This window comes from Balaenoptera ricei, chromosome 18 (genome assembly GCF_028023285.1).
Source record: "Balaenoptera ricei isolate mBalRic1 chromosome 18, mBalRic1.hap2, whole genome shotgun sequence".
Taxonomy (NCBI): Eukaryota; Metazoa; Chordata; class Mammalia; order Artiodactyla; family Balaenopteridae; genus Balaenoptera; species Balaenoptera ricei.
Genome location: NC_082656.1, coordinates 6,883,932 through 6,905,638, shown reverse-complemented (window position 1 = coordinate 6,905,638; position 21,707 = coordinate 6,883,932). Strand labels below are relative to the sequence as shown.

Here is a 21,707-nt window from a genome sequence, read left to right as displayed (position 1 = left end):
TGGTTATAACCATCCTAGTGGGTTTGAAATGATATCTTATTGTGGTTTTGATTTTGATTTCTCTGATGACTGACTAAATGATGCTGAGGTCAATGTACTTCCAACGTAAAATATGTAATTGAGTTGATTTTTTTTTTTTTTTGCTTGTGATTTCTAGGATGAACACTTACAAGTTTATTTATATTACTGTGACATTGACAAGAATTTAAGGTTCATGTTTTTATAAGTTTAGTTTATTAGTTTTATAGGAATTATTAAGTAATTGGGAAGATTTGCCATCAGGTAGTTGAAACATGTAAAAAGGAAAAAAATCTATTGAATTTATAATTGCAGTTTAAAATTTAAGAAGTTAATCAAAAGTCAAGTGATACATTTTGACAGATTTGTAAATTGAATAAAAATTAAAGCTAATTTTAGAAGCTAGAACTAACTTGGAGACCCTGTCTCTTCATTTCTTTCTCTCTAGTTTGAATCATCACTGAGCTCTCTCTCCATCCTCCAGCCCTTCATCCCTGCCCCTGCCTTCTTGTCTTCACAGAACAGCTAGTCCAAGACTAGTCCTGTATGCGCACCAGTGAATCTTTTGGATTTGAACCTCTGTTAGTAGTTCCTTTGAATCTTTGTTTCCTGGGATGAGGAGATGGTGCTCCAAGATTGGTGTTGCCAAGAGCAGTGGAGGGGGAAATTGACAGAAAATCAACAGATGACGCTATCAAGCCCCCAGCAAATACAACATAGAAGACAACATTAAGAACAGGAATCAAAGTTAATTCAGTATATTTCTGGAGTGATTAGTAGAAGTCATGGTAATTGTTCTTCCATTTAACTTCCTGATAGAGATTATTTATTTATTTGTTTTTACTTTTATTTTTAAAAAGCAGAACAACTCAGATTTGTATATTTAGGAAGCATACATTTTGGAGACAAGTGGAGTAGTCCAGGTGCTTCAGCCAGGGGCCAGGGGCTCTGACCATATACACTGATCCTGAAGTAAATTCTACGTGCACATATGTGAATAATTCATTAAATAATAGTGACTGAGTGAAGTAATGAAACCAACCTCAGAAGAATCTTTTAAAGTATCAGATGAGTCATTTGAAGTAAAAAACCATGATGTACTTTTAAAACTTTGGATGCTCTGCAGGCTGAACTAACTAAAACTTGTTAATAATTATAGGCAATTTAGCCTAGGGGCTAAAAGTGCAGGCCCTGGAACCAGGGTTGGATTGAAACCCAGCTCTGGTACTTCTTAACCAGGTTTGGGTAGGTTATTTAGTCTCTGCTTAGTTTCCTCCTCTGTAAACACGGGCATAGTAATAGTAACTTTCCCATAGGGTTGATGTGAGGATCAAATGAGTCAATATATGAAAAACACCTAAAAGATGACCTGGCACACAGTAAGCGTTACGGGTGTTCGCGATTACTAATAAGGTGGCTGCTTTTCACTGCATAGTAGGTGTATTTTAGTCATATTATTACAGTAGATTAAATACACTTAGGAATTCGCTGGGAAACTAACTGCCGTAATAGCCTTTTTCCTATAGAAATGTAATCCAGTAAATGTAAACAGTGGATTTACACATGAAGCCTTGGGACATCAAAGCTTATAAATTAGAGTTGGTTAGGATCCAGATTACTTAGTATTTGCTAGATTAAAGTCACTACCAGTAGAGCTGTTCCTCGAAGGCATTAGGTCCTATGCACATAAAAATTTATGTATGTGTGATCAAAACCGCTAATTCCATTCGTGAGTGAATAGCCTGAATACTTGAATGTGAAATGAATGTTTGCAGTCTTATCATTTAGGAGTGCCAAGAAAAGACTATTCTGGCTCCAGTAGGTAATAATCATAACGGTAACTTTGGGTCGAATTCTGCCTTTGTTATGTGTAGTCCTGATGCATTTAGTTCTTCCCCACAGCTGCTGCAAGAAAACATAATCAAATGCGTAGCATTGTGGAATTACTTTTGAAGAAAACTGGAAAAATAATTTTTTTATATTCCCTAAGAAAGCCATTTTTATGCCCTATTAGTACTTTCTAAAACGGAAGATAGAGTAAGGACAGTATGTTAGGGATTGGTAATTGTTCAAACATTAACGTCATGAATATTCTGCAAATAAGCTCTAATATAAGAAATCAAAGTGATAGGAACACTGTTATTAAGTTCTTACAATGAGAGATCGAGAGACTCATCAAATATCTTTCCCAGACTTTTGTATCTATTTTATGGTGTTCGTTACTCTGAGCTATTGTTGATATATGTTAGAAACTTCTGAAATTCCTCACTTATTCTTGTGGATTTTGTTTAATAGACATGAGCGTAGGCTATTTTATTGATTTAAAAAATAGAGCATTTCTCAGCGTTTAGCATATAGTCCAAGTCAGAAGATAGTCATACTTAACCGACCTGCACCAACTTATTTGGATTTCTAACTATCTTCTGGTTTTTTTATAACCTTAGACAACTTTTCTTTAACTCTGAACCTAAGTTCCTAAATTTGCAGAAAGCATAAGTGATATTTTCTAGCTCAGTGCCAGGGGTTCTTTAGTTCTTGAATTGTTTCTCTGGCAAAGATGCATTCTACTCTTTTCACGTCCATGTCTCTAGACAATTGTCTAATCTGCTCATAACAGTCTTTCCTCTTTATAAATATTCCTTCTTTTGCTCTCTGTTAGTCATTTACTTTTTCCCAGGAGTTCATCTGCCCTTTTCTTTAACTATTTCTTTGTAAAAATTTTCCTTTTAGTTTTAATTTGTACTTTACTACTGTGTAGTTTTCTTCTTTATTTCCCCTCTTTGAAACCATCTGCTGCCATTGCATTTGCTTTCTGTATTGTAATGCTAAATGTTTTGATGCTGCTGGATTTATATTTATATTCAGTAACAACTTTTATGAACATACAGTTCTTGTGTTTTTTTAAATGAATAGCATGATGCATTCACCCCCAATGATGAACACTTAGTGATTATGTTAATTAGTAACATTCTTAGCTTAGATGGTATACCCTGCATAGATGCAGAATTTTGTGCTATATTTTCCTGATAATTGTACTTAATATTATATGCTGATGTTGATGCATTTACATGTCTGCCCTTTTCATTTCCTGCTTGTTTTGTAGAGTTCTGCTGCTAAATAATTTTGTCACACTAAACCTAAGTAAAATCATTTATTATGGTTTTAAAATTTTTAATAAATAATAATGAATAAAACAATTATATTCAAGTAAGAATTCATGAGTATTCCAGAGACATTAATTTATAAATGAGAACCTCAATGTTAAGGGCACATGAGGTTGTGGCTATCTGGGGCACCACTGAGTGACAGTATCACTAGGCACAGGTTGATGCAAATTGTCTGTGTGAGCTGAATAGGCCTGTGAAGCACAGGCAGCCTGGAACAATCGTCGTCTTCATAGCCAGACAGAATGTATTCTTCTTAAACAGGAGAGTTTGCTATCACTTTTGAATAATGAGTTGACTACAAACATACTGTAAAGAATAGGATGATTTTTTAAAATGTCTTTTTCTTTTTTCCCTCTTCAGGGCAACTGTTTTTTATTATCACTATGGGCTGTTTCAGGGCATGTAGTCCATGATAGTTGTGTGTGGAAAACAGTGAGTCTATCATCACCTAACTGTGTATAATAGTAAAAACATTAGAATACATTTTTTTCTTGGTAGTTGTTGGTAGATCCACTTCCTGGTTATACTTAAAGTATCCTGTTACATTACATTATTGAAATATTTTAGGAATGTTGGCTATAGTCTGGCATATTCTGGTACATTATTCATTCATCTTCCAGTATATTAAATACCTAGTATTTTTCGGGCACAGTGACTGAGGTTAACTATATGAATTAATTTAAAATGCAGTTTTCGTCTTCAGAGCTAAAAGTAGGATTTAATTGGGAAACAAAACACAGCCAAAGGCTCATCTCCAAAATTGTTTTGTTGCACACACATAAGCAACTGTGCTTGTGAATCTTAAGTTAGCAACTTATGAAAGAAGAGAACTGTGAAGTTTTTTTTTTTTTTTATAAATTTATTTATTATGTTTATTTATTTTTGGCTGTGTTGGGTCTTCGTTGCTGCGCGTGGGCTTTCTCTAGTTGCGGCGAGCAGGGGCTACTCTTCGTTGCAGTGCGTGGGCTTCTCATTGCAGTGGCTTCTCTCGTTGTTGAGCACGGGCTCTAGGCACGTGGGCTTCAGTAGTTGCAACACGTGGGCTCAGTAGTTGTGGCTCACGGGCTCTAGAGCACAGGCTCAGTAGTTGTGGCGCACGGGCTTAGTTGCTCCGTGGCATGTGGGATCTTCCCGGACCAGGGATCGAACCCGTGTCCCCTGCATTGGCAGGCAGATTCTTAACCACTGTGCCACCAGGGAAGCCCCTACTATGAAGTTTTAAGATTGATTTTTCCATCCTCAAGGACCATGATTTAATTGGAGAGTTAAGACACATGACATAAACTGCATCTTCCTACAATAAATCATATGATATATGTAGGATGACCTTATTATTTATTGTCTAGATTGAGATATTTCTGAGAGTAAAAGGGGGGCATCATAATAGCGAGACAACAATTATACAACAACGATCGCAGTTGTTCCAGGCAAACGTGGACACATAGGGTCACCCCAGTATACACCCATGATTGGGTAGAAACTCTGAGGTAGGAATGAGCAGCGTAGGCTGGAGTTGTCACATAGGCTTCAAAGGAGGCATTAGAACTGTGATTCTTGCCAGGAGAGGATTTATAGTGAATATATCAATTTGGCTGGAGTAGAAATTTGCGTAGGGAAATAGTATTACAGTCAGCCCTCCATATCTGTGGGCTCCGCATCCATGGGTACAGAGACCCTAAGCCTACTTACTGTACTATGCCATTTTGTGTAAGGGAGATGGGTATCCGCCATGGTCCTGGAACCCCAATCCGGTGGATACCGAGGGACAGCTGTGGTTGGATTGGACTGAGAAGTTTCAACCATGACTGTGATCTTGAGAATTTACTTCACCTCCGTGTCCCCATTTACCATCTATAAGATGGAGACAGTAGTACCTGTCTCACAGGGCTGTACGGCCATGAACTTCATACTTTCATGCAAAGTACTGTGTAGCACGTTCAAGTGATAAGTAAATGTTAGCTACCTGTAGCACACTGACAATTTTAATTGTCAAAAGTGTTTGGAAATGTGCAGGGTGGATTGGGGGTGAGAGAGGCAGCAGAGAGAACCTGAAAGAATTTAGTAACAGAGAGGGGAGAGGAAAAAATAGGGCAGAGTAAATGGTGACTCTGAGCTTTCAAGCCTGAGTGACTGGGGGCCCGGGAGAGCTGAGCAGAAATAAATAAGTTGGGAGGGATACCTGCTGTTTAGGATAAGGGGTAAGTTCACATTTAAACATACGATTTTGAGGGGACAGCAGGCTCTCTAATTAGAAATGGTCGCCGGCGGTTGGAAAAGTGAAAGTGGTCCTCCATGGAGAATGGGGGTGTCCCAAATAGGGGCAGCTGAGGCCTCGGGTGTGGATGAGGATGTCTCCTGGATAGGGTGTTGGAAAGAAAAGAATGATGAGGGAACCTTGGAAAGCCCATATTCAGAGTAAGTACAAGAGGAAAGAGAACAACTAAAAAGAGGCTCAAAGGAGCAGGAAAAGTATTCTCCAAAGTGTGTTTTACTGAACACTAGATCTGTGGGATGGTAACAGGTAATATGGGAAAGAAAATTGGTTCTGTGGTTAAATACTACAACTGTGTGAAAGTTAAATGAATTTGTTCATTGCAAGAATTCTCTGGGTTTTTAATGGATGCTAGTGTTTAATGGACGCTAGTGTTCCAGGAAACACATTCTGAGAATTATAGAAGCATAACAAGGAAAGATTTTCACGAAGGAAGGAGTTAAACTGTGCCAAATGTTGCAGAAAGACTAAGGAACATGAGAAATGAGAGGAAGCTATCTATAGTTGATGTTTTTTATTAGATGGCCCTCGGTGACCTTCACGAGCACAGTTCACTAGTGTGACTTCAATAGGCACTGGTTTATAGGGAATTAAAGATAAGAGTTAGTGATGTGACGAGGAAATGAAGGCCGTGGGTTTACATCATTACGTCTCTGTTAATTCAAATATGAAGTGTGACGGATAGGAATAACTTGGTCATTAGTGAATGTTTATATATCCTACGCATTTTTATTATGCATAATAAAATGGTTATATTTCTAAATAACCTGCCCTTTTGGTTTAATATTAATCATATATCAGAGCTGGAAGGGACTTTAACAGTCATCTGGGACAATCCCTCAGAGAACTATTAGTTTTCTTTCTTAGGGCAAAGCCACACATTAAAATTATTTTCTTTTCTAGCCACAGCCAGACCATCAAGTCTAAACCATTTTCCTCATTTTTTTTTTTTAAATTAATTAATTAATTAATTTATTTTTGGCTGTGTTGGGTCTTCGTTTCTGTGCGAGGGCTTTCTCTAGTTGCGGCAAGCGGGGGCCACTCTTCATCGCGGTGCGCGGGCCTCTCACTGTCGCGGCCTCTCTTGTTGCGGAGCACAGGCTCCAGACGCGCAGGCTCAGTAATTGTGGCTCACGGGCCCAGTTGCTCCGCGGAACGTAGGATCCTCCCAGACCAGGGCTCGAACCCGCGTCTCCCGCATCGGCAGGCAGATTCTCAACCACTGCGCCACCAGGGAAGCCCCTCCTCATATTTTTTTAAAAGTATATGGGAGGGATTTCCCTGGTGGCGCAGTGGTTGAGAATCTGCCTGCCGATGCGGGAGACACGTGTTCGTTCGAGCCCTGGTCCGGGAAGATTCCACATACCACGGAGCAACTAAGCCTGTGCGCCAAAACTACTGAGCCTGTGCTCTAAAGCCCGCAAGCCACAACTACTGGGCCCACGAGCCACAGTTGCTGAACCCCGTGCACCTAGAGCCCGTGCTCCGCAACAAGAGAAGCCACCGCAATGAGAAGCCCACGCACCACAACGAAGAGTAGCCCCCGCTCGCTGCAACTAGAGAAAGCCCGCACACAGCAACGAAGACCCAATACAGCCAAAATTAAATAAATAAATTAATTAATTTTTTAAAAAGTATTTGGGAAAGGTAAGACTTATCAATTGTGTGTTTTTAAGGGGTCCATCTTATGTGAATTTTACTCTAATATTAAAGACCATTTTGGATATATACTGTCCTTTCATTTGACAGTGATGCAAATATTTACTTCACAGTTAGGCTGTAAAGAGGAAAGTCATTTTGACATCCTCTAACAGCAGGTGTAGATAATTTTAATTAAAACTGTTTCAGCATTTTTTTGTGATAAAATATGCCATAGAACTGATGGCTGATTTTCTGTTACATGCAAATCAGGCTCTGCATCAACACACCACGCCCGACAAATTTGAAAATCCGTAATGAGCAGTGTAGGCTGGAGTGGTCACATAAACTACTCCTGTGTGACATTCAAGGAAACAAACTTGAATTTCAGTGACCTTCTTGTGTTAGCCCCACTGTCTGTGGAGGTGGGTGAATGCTTGAGAGCAAACCCAGAGTACTGGAGAGCTACTGATCATCTTTGTATCTTCTACAGCATCTAGCCTAGTTGCTTGTTTAACAGACATTTGTGTGTTCAGTCTCTGGGAATATCAGCTGAAAGTAGAACAGTCTTGAATACTCTGATATAGACCCCTGTTCCCCTTGGAAATTCACAAATTCATTTTGGCACGTGAAAGATTCTGAGAAGTTTTGCAGTGAAGAAACTTTGAATTTTGTTTTATGAATTTTTTGTGTGTGTTTAGATTGTAGTAAAATACATATAATATTTACCATCTTAACCATTTTTAAATGTACAGTTCATTGGTATTAAAGGCATTCACAGTGTTCTGCAACCATCACCACCATCCATCTCCAGAACTCTTTTCATCTTGAAAAACTGAAACTCTTTACTCATTAAACAGTAACTCCACATTCCTCCTTCCCCAAGCTCCTGGCAGATACCTTGTTTGAATTTTTTAACCTGGCACTTCCAAACTTATTTTACGGTAAATGAAAACTCTTTTCCTCTTGACATTTACTTATATTCTCTAGAAGTTCCATCATTCAGAGAAATGCAGGATTAGTTTTCAGCTAGTATGTAGCAGATTAAGGAGTATTTTTGCCTCAAAAGTTGCATGACTCCTAAGAGAAAAGCAAGCCCTTCTGGAGTGCCTATCTGAATAAGACATAAGTCCAATATTTTGAAAGCTCTAGAGGAGACTGGGAGGGTGGTTTAGGGAGGCATTGAAGTTATGCTGGAGCAAACCCTGACCTAGGAGAGAGAGGCTTGGGTTCCTGTTCTGCTTTGCCACTAACTGGCTAGTCTTTCAGGGCCTCTTTTGCCTTGTCTGTTCCCTGTCTATGAGCTGGATGAATCCTGAGACTCCTCCAATCTTAAAAGTGGAATGATTGAGGAATACTGTAAAAGGCATGGCATTTATAGTACTGAGAATTTGATAATAGCTTAGAAGAAATAGGAGGAAGAGGATCTGGGAATTGACACCCACAGGAACCTCAAATGTAACCTGGCATACACCTCAAATAATGGCAAAGCCAAGACAAGCGTAAGAAGTATAGATGTCTGAAAGATTCATCCTGTGTCATACCTGGATTTATTGGAGTAGCTAGGTGATTAGAGAGAAGAGAAAGTGCTATATAGTAGGTGCCAAAATACAATGTATGTAAGGAAAAGTTCTAGTACTTAGTTGGTATTCAATAAATATTAGTTTCTTCTCTCATGATTTTAGGCTTTTAGCCAAAAAACTTACACCATTGTATTTTCACTAAGGAGAGATGGGCAGAGAAAAAAATTGTCACCTCCCTGAAATACATGAAAATGTATATTATGAATATAGAAAACGTTCTGTCCCTTCCCCAGTGTCCTTTATTGCTTTGCTTTTGCCATTTCCCTTTCTCCTGTCTGTAATTTAATATATTGAGTGCTTGGTTGACAGAAACAATTGTACTGAACTGTTGTTCTTATTAAAGTGAGTTATAAGACCTGAAAATCCTCAAAACAAGGGTTTCCCTGTATACAAACCCAGTGTCCCAAAGAGAGTGCTTTACTTTCATTCAAAGTTGCTATTTAGTTGATAGTATGTATAGGAAATCAGACTGCTACTATTTCATATTGAAATCTTGTTAAAGCAGCTAGTTTGTATCCTATTTAGGGGCAAGTTTTAAAGGGATATCCTATAGTCAGGTTTTAAAGTGATGCAAAATCATAATTTAATTTCAGAACTAACATGTTTTCTAAGTTTATAGGATTTAGAACTTGAAGGAAAAATTATAATATTAAGAATAATTTTCAAGGATTCTCAAGAAAATATATTATCCAGTTTTCTCATGGAATTTTAATTTTATCCAAGTTTCCCAAACTTATTTTAAAGTAAATGTACATTATAAAGTATCTAAAGAAAGAGCACCATGTGGTTAGTATTACATGACTTACTAAATTGATGATGGTTATGATGACGATGGTAATAGGTGACTTGTGATAAGAGTTAATTAGGCACTTACTATGTGCCAGGCACTAAATGCTGTATAAATTTTAAGATACATCGTTTGATTTTAAATTGTACTTATAAGAACTCAACATTTTCTTTGTTTCTTCACTGATGAAAAAAAAAGTCAATCTACATAGAAAGCGAGTAGGCTAATTCACTATTATTATCAATTCATTTTTATTGTCCAGCAGCTTCTTATTCATGTTCAGTGGTCAAAAAGTAATGAATAAATAGTTGATGGGTTCATGTAATTCAAAAAGCATTAAGTGTTGGCTTTGGGATGTAGTTCTCCTACGTTTTTAAATGAGTCAAATGTTCTGGAAATTAACATTCCAAGTAAAATGAGATGTTGTAAAAGTTTTACTTGGGAACTTAAGCTAGAGAACTCTCTGACCTCCCCTTTACCTATTTTTCAGGGTAGGTAAGTGTTTCTACAATTAAAAATAAGGAATCCCACTGAGTTTTTGCCTCTAAAGATTTAATATTTCATGTATATTAGACTGTACATCATTTTAAGTGTTAAAAAGAAGACAGAAAAAGATCCCATAGTTTTAATCCATTTAGCAAGTCTCAGTGTACCTGAGTTTATGACTACATAATACAAGTAAATTCCAAGACAAGAATTCAGGTGTATTTTCTTAGAAGTTAAAATCTGTTTTCATGAATGGCTTATATTAACTTCTTCACAAATAGGACTGCTCCTTCATTCCAGTAAAAAGTAGGAATGCTGTCTTGGTTTCTTCAGTTCTATTTTGAAATTCTTCTCCTGCTCTTTTTTCAAAAATTTAGTTTTATCGTTTCATCCAGGATGATTAGGCTCAGGAGAATTTTTTATGCCGTCCCCTCTCAAACATACAAGCCCAGAGTGTGTGTGGATTGGGGTGGGGAGCATGGGCCACCGAGCGTTCCAACCAGAAGGAACAACCTGGGTAGAGGCCTTGAGGCAGGGAAGAACTTGGCAGTTTTGAGGAACTGAAAGAAGGTACCTGTCATTGGGGCATAGTGGGGGCAAGTGTGATCGAGATGACAGAGAATGATCATGGAGACCATGGTGAGGAATTCGCCAGGACCACTTGGTTTGCTTGCGCAGAATGGCAGACAGCAGGTTCTGTGTCGTTAGTGCGCTGGGTTCAGCTCTCAGCTTCCCACTTACTAAGGTCTCTACACTCATTCCCACAACTCTGAAACGTGGGTAGGAACACCTGCATCAGAGCCGGGCTAGGCTAGTGCTAACTAGGTGCGTATGTAGTAAGCCACACAAAAAATGGCAAGCTGGTAGCATCTTTACTTCTTTACCCTACCCTGGAATCTCCAGCTCACAGGTTCTCCTTTCTGTTCTCTTTTATGTTCCTTCAGCAAATATTGGTTGAGCATTTTGTAGCCACGCCTGTCCTCCATAATTATGTTTGTATGTCTCATAGCTTCAAGGGTATGAAATCCTCCAGGGATTTCATAGTAAATGTTTTGTAATCCAGGCACCAAACATAGTGTCTGTTTCAGAAAATGTTTGCATAAATAAACAGCGAAAAGAAAGTTAGTGAAATATATAATCATCCTATTTAGGCGCTGCAGCGATTTGAATAATTGGCTTTAAGTCCGTCCTGTGTAGAAGCATGAGCCCATTCCTCCTTCATTCCATTTTCTTCAACACGCAGTTATCAAAAACTCAGAATATGCCGTTTATCAATCCATGACTCTAGCAAAGAGATGCTTATCTATTTTCAGCTTCATACCTTGTCTTAAGTCAATGGTAGGTTCATATTTTTTCCTCTAGATCAAGTAGCTATTTTAATACAAGATTATGTTTTAAAAAGCACTTTTCACCTTCAAATGAAAATAAGAAAAATAAGTAAAGACAAACATAATACCATATAAATTTTTAGCAAGTTGAGCGCTTGTTTTTACACCTTTTTATTTCAAGGTAATTATGGATTCACATGCAGTTGTAAGGAATAGTACAGAAAAATCCCATACACCCTTCACCTACTTTTCCCTAATGGTAGTATCTTATAACTAGTACAGTAGCCCAACAGGAAATTGATGCTAATAAAATCCACAGACTTTATTCGGATTTCTCCAGTTCTGCATGCACTCATTTGTGTCTGTGTGTACTTAGTTCTGTGCAGTGGTATCACATGTGCAGATTCATGTGCCACTTAACATGGCAGCACACATTCCAGTTCCACCCCCGGGATCCCTGTGCTTCCTTTATCAACACAGCCACTGCCTTCCCTTCTTCCTAAAACCTGGCCACCACTCGTCTCTTCTCCATCTCTACCTTAGTCATTTCAAGAACATTATATCAGTGGAATCATACAGTATGTAGCCCTTTGGATTGACTTTTTTTTTTTTTACTGGGTATAATCCCCTTGAGATAAATTGAGAGCTTTTAAAAAGTGATTTTCAAAGAAAGTCTAACATCTTTCCCATGGGCCACTTATTCATCCTTTAGCAGAAAAGGCAGGAATGAGCACTGCAAAGGCAAAGGTGCTTCCCTAGGAAGTGGAGTAGAGTGCCCCAGGACTCAGTTTACTCCTCAGAGACCCTCAGGGAAGTCAGGAGTTCCTTTTTTGATCAACATGTTGATCTTTTTGTAGAAAACAGTCATATTTTCATATTTCTTTTAAAGGGCATGGTCCATCTCCTAATTGCCCGTTTATATTCCAGTTAATCCCATATTCCATCCCTGCTCTTTCCTTCCTCTAAATTTTTCCATCCTGACCAACTGAAAACAAATTGTTGAGCGAATTAAGCTCTAGATGAGATTTCTCCAAATTGATATAATCTAACAAATAGGAATGGCAATCAATTTGACCGAAAACTTTTTTTTTTTTTAACTTGAAATTACATGCATGGAAGAGCTTCTGTTGTTTCCATTGGCCTTATGGGAAATTATCATGGTAGTTCTACCACACTAATAGTCTTGTTTTGATTTGTTTTGCCTCAAAAGTAATTATAAAATATATAATTCATTTGGATGACCTAAGTGCCATCCCTTGGGAATTTCATTACATAATAGGAACTCCATCTCATACCAAGTCATTCAGAGTCCTGATTAGCAGTTTTGTTTTTAGATAAGTATGTATATCAGTATATCACATTTTAAGCTGTCAATAAGAGTGTTGTTTGTAACCCGTTGTTGGTGTGTTGAGAATCCCACTACCTCACAAGCAGAGGTTCTTTTAAGGTATTTTATAGATTGATTTGGCTTCAAAGAAGTAAAAAGGTCTTTCATTAATAAGTATTTAAATAATGAATACATAATCTTCTAAAAGAAAATTCCTACAAAGAAATTTGTAGGAATTGCTATACATTTACTGAGGGGAGCTATAATTGACATTATTTATCTGAATAAGCCTGAGAGATTTCTAACTATAATATAAGAACAATTAACTACTGACCAACCTGTGTAGCTAGATGTTTGTTTGGGTGATTGCTTTCAGGATTTCTTCTAAAGGAAATGATGGGAATTCAGTGTTTTCCTCCCCTGGTGTTACAGTCCTAAGATATACTTGACTGCATACTGAGGCAGATAGATTCATGCTTCTAGTCTAGGGACAAGGCTGTCACATAGATATAAGCATAGGAACAAGTCCAGACTCATCTGTTAATCTAACATATCAATAAACCCAGTCTTTATCTTCATTTGAAAACTAGGCACAATATACATGTTAATATGGTAGCTCAAGATTAACTTCACTTTTCAGAGTGCCTTACTAAATAATAGCATTTATATAAATTGTGGCATATTGCTGACACTAAAGATCCAGACCCTGACAAATTAAACATTGAGGGTTCTACACATTGAAATATCCACATGTCCATGTCACTACCACAAAATTACTATCCATTCTCATTCTACTTACTACACTTGTCATTTAATAAAATGCCCAGAATGTGGAAGCCTGGATTTGGATCTTGGTGCTGACCTATCTAGTCTACATCTCTACTTGAGTCTTGAAACTGAAGAAACTGGCACATTACTGAGTCAACAAATACTGGTTGAACACCTACTATGTCAGGCACTGTTCCAGGCAGTGGAAGTGTCTCAGGCAATGTGTTACTTTACTCAGCCACTTAATTTTGTGGGTTTATTGCTGTTAGTTTTAATTTTGGACTTAAGCTTCTTTCCAAATGCAGTCTTTAACTGCTGCTGTCAGTTATAGATAGTTTAATGGTAAGATTTGATAAATTCTTAGATTGATGTACTTTTAGACTTATTCTTGCAGTTGTCATGTTCTCCCCTTTCCCCACCCAAAGGGGTGATTAGTTTCCCTCTAAGTAGGTTTTAAAATCTTACTCTGCTTCTGTTTTGTAGCCCAAAGCCACTTTCAAACTTTACCACGAATTATAAACTTAAATGTTTTCTGGGGCCAGCCAGGTATAAGTGTATGAAGCAGACCAGTGTGAGTATATTGAGATTACTAGGGTGTGTGTCAAACTGAAAAGTTCATGCCCACCTGTAAACATTTAAAAAAATATTTTTTAACCTGTGTCAAACACATCTACAGGCCAAAAGTTTTCAACGTTCTGAACATCTAGATAAACATAAATTTGTTAGACCGTTGACTTTTAAATATGAAAGTGAGATATCAGTTTATTAGTGACAGTGATTATATCAGTTTTAAAATAGGAAATGCCAAGAACTTTGCAGCATGAATGCACTTAGTGTTATGTATTTATGGGGTGGAGGTATGTGGATTATTTTGTTTTTGTTTAATATATTGTGGATGTCTTTCCATGTCAAATCATATAGATCTATATCTTACGTTGTTTAATGACTGTGGGAAATTTCCATAGTAAGGATGTGCTATCATTTATTTTTCCATTTCCATATTGATGGATATTAGGGAAAATCTAAAGTATGTATTAGTGTAAACTTTACAGAAGATAAGGATTAAGTCCTCCTTCCCTCTTTTCTTTGCTATTTTTAAATATAATTTGAAGAAAAGCTCAATAGAAATTAACATTAAACTTAAAAGTTGATTCCAGGAAATAGTAGGTTCATATCACTTACGTAACTCTTAGGAAGCCTGAATTTAATTATATTTCTTTCTGGTTAAGCAGACACATGTGGCTGAACCATTATGAAGGGCATAATTTCTTGGGCATTAATAACTGAAGGGCTGTTACACAGTAGTTTGAAGCTATTAAAAGATTCCATGTAAGTTCAGAGCAAATATATATTTACCAATATTCACACATAAAGAGACAGCCTTGAATAGTGATACATGTGTGAGAACTAAAATTCACATTTTATTGTGTAGATGTTAGGTTTCTTGCTTTGGGAATCACTCATTACTTACTTGTTATAGGAGATAAATAAGGTGATGCTTTCTTACAATATAATCATTCTTGCAAACTATTACTTGAATTTTGTTCTAATGGAACTTAGAGTTTCTGAATCAAATTACTTCTTTATAGCAGTGTGATTTCATCAGATCTCTTCCTGTATTAAGTTCTTTGGTCTAATTTCATTTTAATTAGGAAAGGCAGCAAAAATTCATATTGGACATATCGAAAGGGCTTTTCACCTGAAATGTAGATTTCTTTTTCTTTTATCTTTTAAAATACTTTAAAAATTGAGATCTAGTGTACATACAGTTAGAATACAGTTTCTAACATGGAACCCAGTTCTACTCCATCCACTGTGGAATCCAGCTGCATTCCATTGAATGCAGAATTGTTTGCATATAGCATTTTTCTAGAGGAGATATTTTATAGCTTTCAGTACATTTTCAAGGTGGTGAGGCACTGGGAGTGGCAATGGCCACGGTGGTGGCAGATAGTAAATCAGTGACCTGGTGTCTTGGTGTTGCTGCAGTAGGTGCCGGTTTATTCATTGTAGGCTTTGTCATCTTAAAGATTTTCTGGGGTTTTTTTGGTAAGAAAAAAAAAATGTTAATAACTGAGGAGGAGAGCTTGGGTAACCTAGGACCTGGCACAATTCAAACTGGTACAATGACATTCTCTGTTCTCTATATATAAAGAAGCTAGGCTAGTCCCAGCGCTGAGCTCAGGACTGGAAGTTTTAAGAAGGTGTTATTTGCTCTCTTAACAGAGGCCTGGAGGTACAGAAAACCGCACTTGTATTTCTGTAACGTATAGGGGAAATGAATGAATATCGTGGTTTTAAATAATATCATTAATTATGGACAAAGATAAAAATGAAAAAGTGAACATTTTGGAAAATATATTAAGATTGGTATAAGCAAATATATATTGACTTGGAATTGTAAATCCAGTGGATCTCGTCCATTTTAGGTTTTCCGGTGAGGGTGAATCTGTTGTTCTTTGTCACACATAGCGCCTCCACCCCTTCCCACAGAAATGAATGATCATGTAATTGGGATTAAAGTAACTACTATTATTGAATCCTCTATTAACTCTAATAAAGTTCTTTAAAATTATAGTTTCTGGTTAATTTGTTTAGGTTTGAAAATTTTTTATAGGATAAAAAGTTGTGTATAATTCTTGTCTCTTTTTTCTGAGAAGCAGATTAGCAAGTAAATATTTTTCCTGTTTAGTGATGTGATCTGCAGGGTAACCACTTCTATTAGCTTTTCAATGGAAAATGTGTATTTTATAGTTATACTGATAACCTGTAAAAGTCCAATTCTGAGCATTGCTGGAGTAGTTAAGTATAAAAGTATAATGAATTTTGGTTTTCCTTTGTTCGTTTATTATGGTAAATTACCCCCCCCCACACACACACACGTATATATTAAATAATGGAAATAAAATCATGTCTCAAATTCTCATTCTTTAAAAAGAATCTTTTTATAATTTAAGTAAATAAAAACCAGAAAATGGCATTAGTAATAACTGAGAATGTTATTGAAATGAAAAGACTATGAGTCATTATTTTATTTTAAAAATTTCAAGATTTATATTAAAAGAATCATTGTCTTCTTTCAGATAAACTTGCGCCTCATCTTGGTAAGCGGGAAAACAAAAGAGTTCCTGTTTTCTCCTAATGATTCTGCTTCGGACATTGCAAAGCATGTGTATGACAATTGGCCAATGGGTGAGTGGTATTTTTCTCTTGGGAATGAATAATGTAATTCTTCATGCCCTACCTTGTTTCATAAACATTTTGAAAAAGTTGTAAGTAAATAAAAGAGAACAAACAAATGATTGAGGGTATAAGGCTTAAAGTTAAGGGGGTTGCTGCATCCTTCCTGGGTTTTGCTTTTCAGCTCCCTCACTGCAGGATGATAACAGAGCCAGTGCATCAAGGCCCTGGTTGGCTTTAGAGCTGTTTTAATGTATTGATAGAAGAAAATTATTTTTAAAAAAAATACACAAGGTAGCTAACACACACACATACACACTTTCATATCAGTAACCCTATTTATACCAAAACACAAATAAAAGGAAAGAAAAACTGTCTTTAACAAATTATAATACATTCTCTTTGGTCTATTCTATACATAGCCTATTTTAAATTGAGCTTGACACAAAGTTAATTTCTAATTCATGTCACTTCCTGTGTTCTCTGAACTACTACAAGGTCAAGAAGGTATAAAATCCATTTATACATTCATTGCATTTTCAAGCCAGTATCCATGACAAACAAAATTTGGGCATGGGGGCGGGGGTGTGTGTATGTGGTATTCCTTTCTCTGGTTCTTTTCTATGTAATAAGACTGTCTTGCCATCCTCAAGTGAGTCTTCAGCTTATGTTCTTCCTTTGAACTTAACCCAAGTCATCTTGACCCTTTTAATGGCATGTACCATAGTGATATGACTGTTTCAGCTGATTTCACTTAATTTTACTACCAAAGCAATTTGTACTTTTAAATCACAAGACTTGTTTTAACAAAGAACACAGTGTATACAAAATGAATCAATTAGATCAGTGTTTCTCAACCTAAAAAAATATATGGAACTCTTCACAGGAAGAAAATTCTTGTAGATTCCCTAATGCTGACTTAAATTATTTTTGTTATAATGTTTATTTTTAAGGATAGAGACATATAACTCAATTAACTCTTTATCCTTATTAACTTGTATACAACCATAAAACTAAAACAGATCTACAAAGAAAATGCAAATATAACTCTAAAACCAGTAATGTTCAAATTAACAACTTTAATGTGCCACATGATATACTTTTGCTAAAACTGACTCACTGCTTGCACCATGAATATGGTACTGTTGAGTGTGGCATGCCTCTGCTACTACTTGCTGTATGAGAAGGCAGTTATCTGCAGATTCACCACAAAACCTTCATTCACACAGTGTACCAAATTGTCATTCAACCTTCACTTAACAAGAATGCATCGTTTATGTATTAAGTCAACCTCTGTTCTTTTCTTGTTAACCTCTTGACAAAGAAGTACTGCTTGGCACCAGTACAATCATAAACTTAAAATGCATACGTGAGTACTAAAATCCCAAGGCTGTACTTGGTTGTAAGGTAATTATTTGAATTATCTAGATAATCTCTTGCAGATTATCATTAAAATGAAAACACAGTCTAGAACTTATTGAAGAGGACTTTGAGACCCTAAGAACCTGTCTTTGTGGATTCGTAGACCTGAGTTTAAGAAATACTGCTTTAGACAAACACTTTCAAATGACTGGATCTTTCTTCTCACTGATAACCAAGGAACAAGTCAACACTAGCTCCTAAATCAGGAAGAGACTGAAGCTAGAGGTCATAGATAAGAAGGAATTTCAGAAGAGCTGGAGTAAACTAAACTTGGGCTCTTAGAATACGGGGTTTTCTTCATAGCCAGGCAGGGTAGATAAGTAAGAGTATGGAAAGCGTTTTTAAATACCTGTGTGGTGGTGATGTTGTACGAAGTGTAAAGACGCCTTTTGTGACTTTTGTGGGGTGGAGGGTGAAGATAGGCTTTTGACATCTGTGGGCATGTTGTAGAAAAGGGCACTACAACCCTGGCTACAAGGGTTATGCCATAACTTGAGGTAAAGGAAATAATTTCACCTTTGTAACCGTTTGACTTAGACATTAAAATTAGTTTCAGTTCCTTAAAGTATCCTGATTAATGGTAAACAAATGTGAGATTCAGGTGCAGGTCTGTAACATAGTTTCCCAAACCATCTACCAGTATTGGGAATTGACTGTATCAATTCTACGTTACTTATTTTCATAGAAAAAGTTTTTGAACCCAATCTTTTCCTGAGTTTGCCAGTTCTACTCAGCAATTTTAGACACTGCAGGGAATAAAAATAAATAATTTTTATTTTATATAAAATATTTAAAAATCTAGGTCTACTTTGTATCACTTAATGCACTAAAGGTCAGCAAATGTAAATATTTATTGGTGCTAATAATAAAAGTGTAGTGAATATTAAATCAGTAGAAGGAAGTACTTTGTGCAATATATTTTTGGAAGGGATTGCTTTCCTTGGGTATATTCTTGTGCAGCTTAGTGGAATATTGTTAATAGATGGAATAGTCAGGCACATAGTGTTATTGGGTCAGAGTTCCAAAAAATAACCCACTAAATATATGTTGCTAGTAGCTGAAATTCCTCCTGTAAGCATTGTTCTTCTACAGGTCTCTTTAAATTTCAGATCCTCTGAGAGGGAAAGGAAGATAGCATATTAAACCACAGAAGTACATGAGAATCATGACACTCTGTGTAGGATAAAGAAATATGTGGTGTCAAGTTTCTGCATCTCAAAAAAAAACTTTAAACATTTTTAGAATTTTTTTCTGTGTAAATTAGACAATTACTGTCATTTGTCTTTATATCTTGACCAGAAATATTCATATATCTGATAAGGGTCTAATATCTAAAATATACAAGGAACTCATATAACTCAACAGCAAAAAAACAAACAATCCAGTTTTAAAATGGGCAGGAGACCTGAACAGACATTTTTCCAAAGAAGACACACAGATGGGCAACACGCATGAGAAAAGATGCTCAACATCATTAATCATCTGGGAAATGCAAATCAAAACCATAACAACATGTTACCTCACACCTGTTAGAATGACTGTTACCAAAAAGACAAGGAATAACAAGTGTTGGTGACGATGTGGAGAAAAGGAGGCCAATGTACATTCCCAGCCACAGTGGTGGGAATGTAAACTGGTGCGGCCACTTTGGAAAACAGTATGGCGATTCCTCAAAAAATGAAAAATAGAACTACTATATGGTCTAGCAATTCCGCTTCTAGGTACTTATCTGAAGAAAATGAAAACACTTAATTCGAAATGATATATGCACCCCTATGCCCATTGCAGCTTTATTTACAATAGCCAAGGTATGGAAACAACCTGAGTTTCCATCAGTGGATGAATGGATGATGAAATTGTGAGAGACACACATATACACAATGGAATATTACTCAGCCATTAAAAAAAGAGTGAAATCTTGCCATTTGCAACAACATGGATGGGCCTGGAGGGCAATTATGCAAAGTGAGATAAGCCAGAGAGAGAAAGATGAATACTGGATGATATCTCTTGTATGTAGAATCTTAAAAAAAAAAAAAAGCCAAGCTCATAGATAACAGAGAGCAGATTGGTGGTTGCACAAGGCGGGGGGAGGGGAGAGATGGGTAAATGTTTTTTTTTAGTTTGAATAAATTGAATGAAAATTATTTTAAAAAGAAAAATTATAGAATATTTTAACCCTGGCATTTTGACATTGAGGACATTTAACACAAAATACAATTTGACCCATGTAAAATTAGATTAGGTAGAAATTATCATGACGGAATAAAATGAATAAGGCTAAAGGGAAAAAAAAAGAAATATTCTATTAAACAATAATTTTGGGTGTGATGTATTCAAAGTAATCCATACGAAAGTGTTAACAGCTGACAACTTACTCTTTCTTCTGGAGAAGAGGGACCTGGGAGCCCTGGAGTCAGAAGGCAACAGAGACACCCCAGGGGGAGGGATGGGACGGGGGCCTGGGGAGAGTGAATGGGTTTCACTTCTCCTTACCCATTCCTGTTGTGCTGAGTCACTGACAGGCACTGGTTTTGTCAAATTCATATTCATCGTTGTGAACACTCAAAAAAAGGCAAGAAGAAAAGTGCTCTACTTACCTCCTTTCTCTTCTGTCCCTCGCTCGTCAGGCTATTTTAAACTAGTCTGTGTGTTGACAGCTACCATCTCCTGAAAACAGGAGCTTCAATAGGAAACAAACACCTGATACTAGAATTCTTGAGGAAGAGGATGATGAAATTCTCGAATCTTTCAAAATCAGAGCTTCAAATTCTGTATCTACAAGCTAGTGAAAATTACTAACCCCATACCTTGTCATGATACCAGTGTTCTCAAACCATTAGTTTAACAGAATCATATTCCATATTTTACTATAATGTAAGTTATACACTAAAATGAAATATTCTGTTATTCGTTCTACCTACCAGTTTGTCTTTTGATTTTCTTTGTACATTATCCTAGCTTTCATACTTATATAGCACCTTCTAATATCTGTTATTTTCCAAGTTTATACTGAGAATTTTGGGTAAAGTGAACTAAAGTTGTGTCTTCTGTAATGTTTATCAATTGGCTTCAAAAAAAACAGTAAAGTTATCAACATTACCCAAAAGTAAACACTGTTAATTTTTTTGTTGTTCTGTTTTTTTAAATGTTTGTTTTCCAGTTATTGAGGTATAATTTTTTGTTATGCTCTATATCAATATATTAATTCTTTTAAAAATCTTTGTTAAACCTATTGTTTCCAGCCTCAAATATATATTTTAAAAGGTACAAATATCGGTAATATTATAATATTTTCTGTTAATTACTGGTTATTAACATTTTCAACTGACATTTTTTAAACTAGGATTAGATTTTCCCCAACTCATTTGTTTTAATTCTTAAACTTCAGGACCATATTTTGGCACATTTTAGTGTTCTTTAAGAAGCAAAAACTAGTCTTAAGCAGCTCTTGCTATTTAATGAGAATAGCAAGAACAGTGACTGCGTGGGTAGTGACTGTTCCAATTATTAGGAAGCTCCAAGCGTCTTCTCTGATGTATTCTATCTGATTTGGAGCCGAATTTTAGAACAATGCACTAATACCTTAATTTTATGTTGAAATGCACCTAACAATTCCCTGGTTCTTTCCAGACTGGGAAGAAGAGCAGGTCAGCAGTCCAAATATTCTACGCCTTATTTATCAAGGACGATTTCTACATGGAAATGTCACATTAGGAGGTAATAGTTAC

At 36.5% G+C, this 21,707-nt stretch overlaps 1 protein-coding gene across 1 annotated transcript in view; it reads left to right on the top strand.

The window, feature by feature from the left end:
• Positions 1–21,707, top strand: part of UBL3 (ubiquitin like 3) — a 69,855-nt gene that overhangs the window by 40,570 nt on the left and 7,578 nt on the right. The window contains exons 2-3 of the mRNA XM_059902849.1: positions 16,458–16,566; positions 21,610–21,696. Of these exons, the coding sequence (XP_059758832.1) occupies positions 16,458–16,566; positions 21,610–21,696 (196 nt within the window). The remainder of the gene's footprint in view (positions 1–16,457; positions 16,567–21,609; positions 21,697–21,707) is intronic.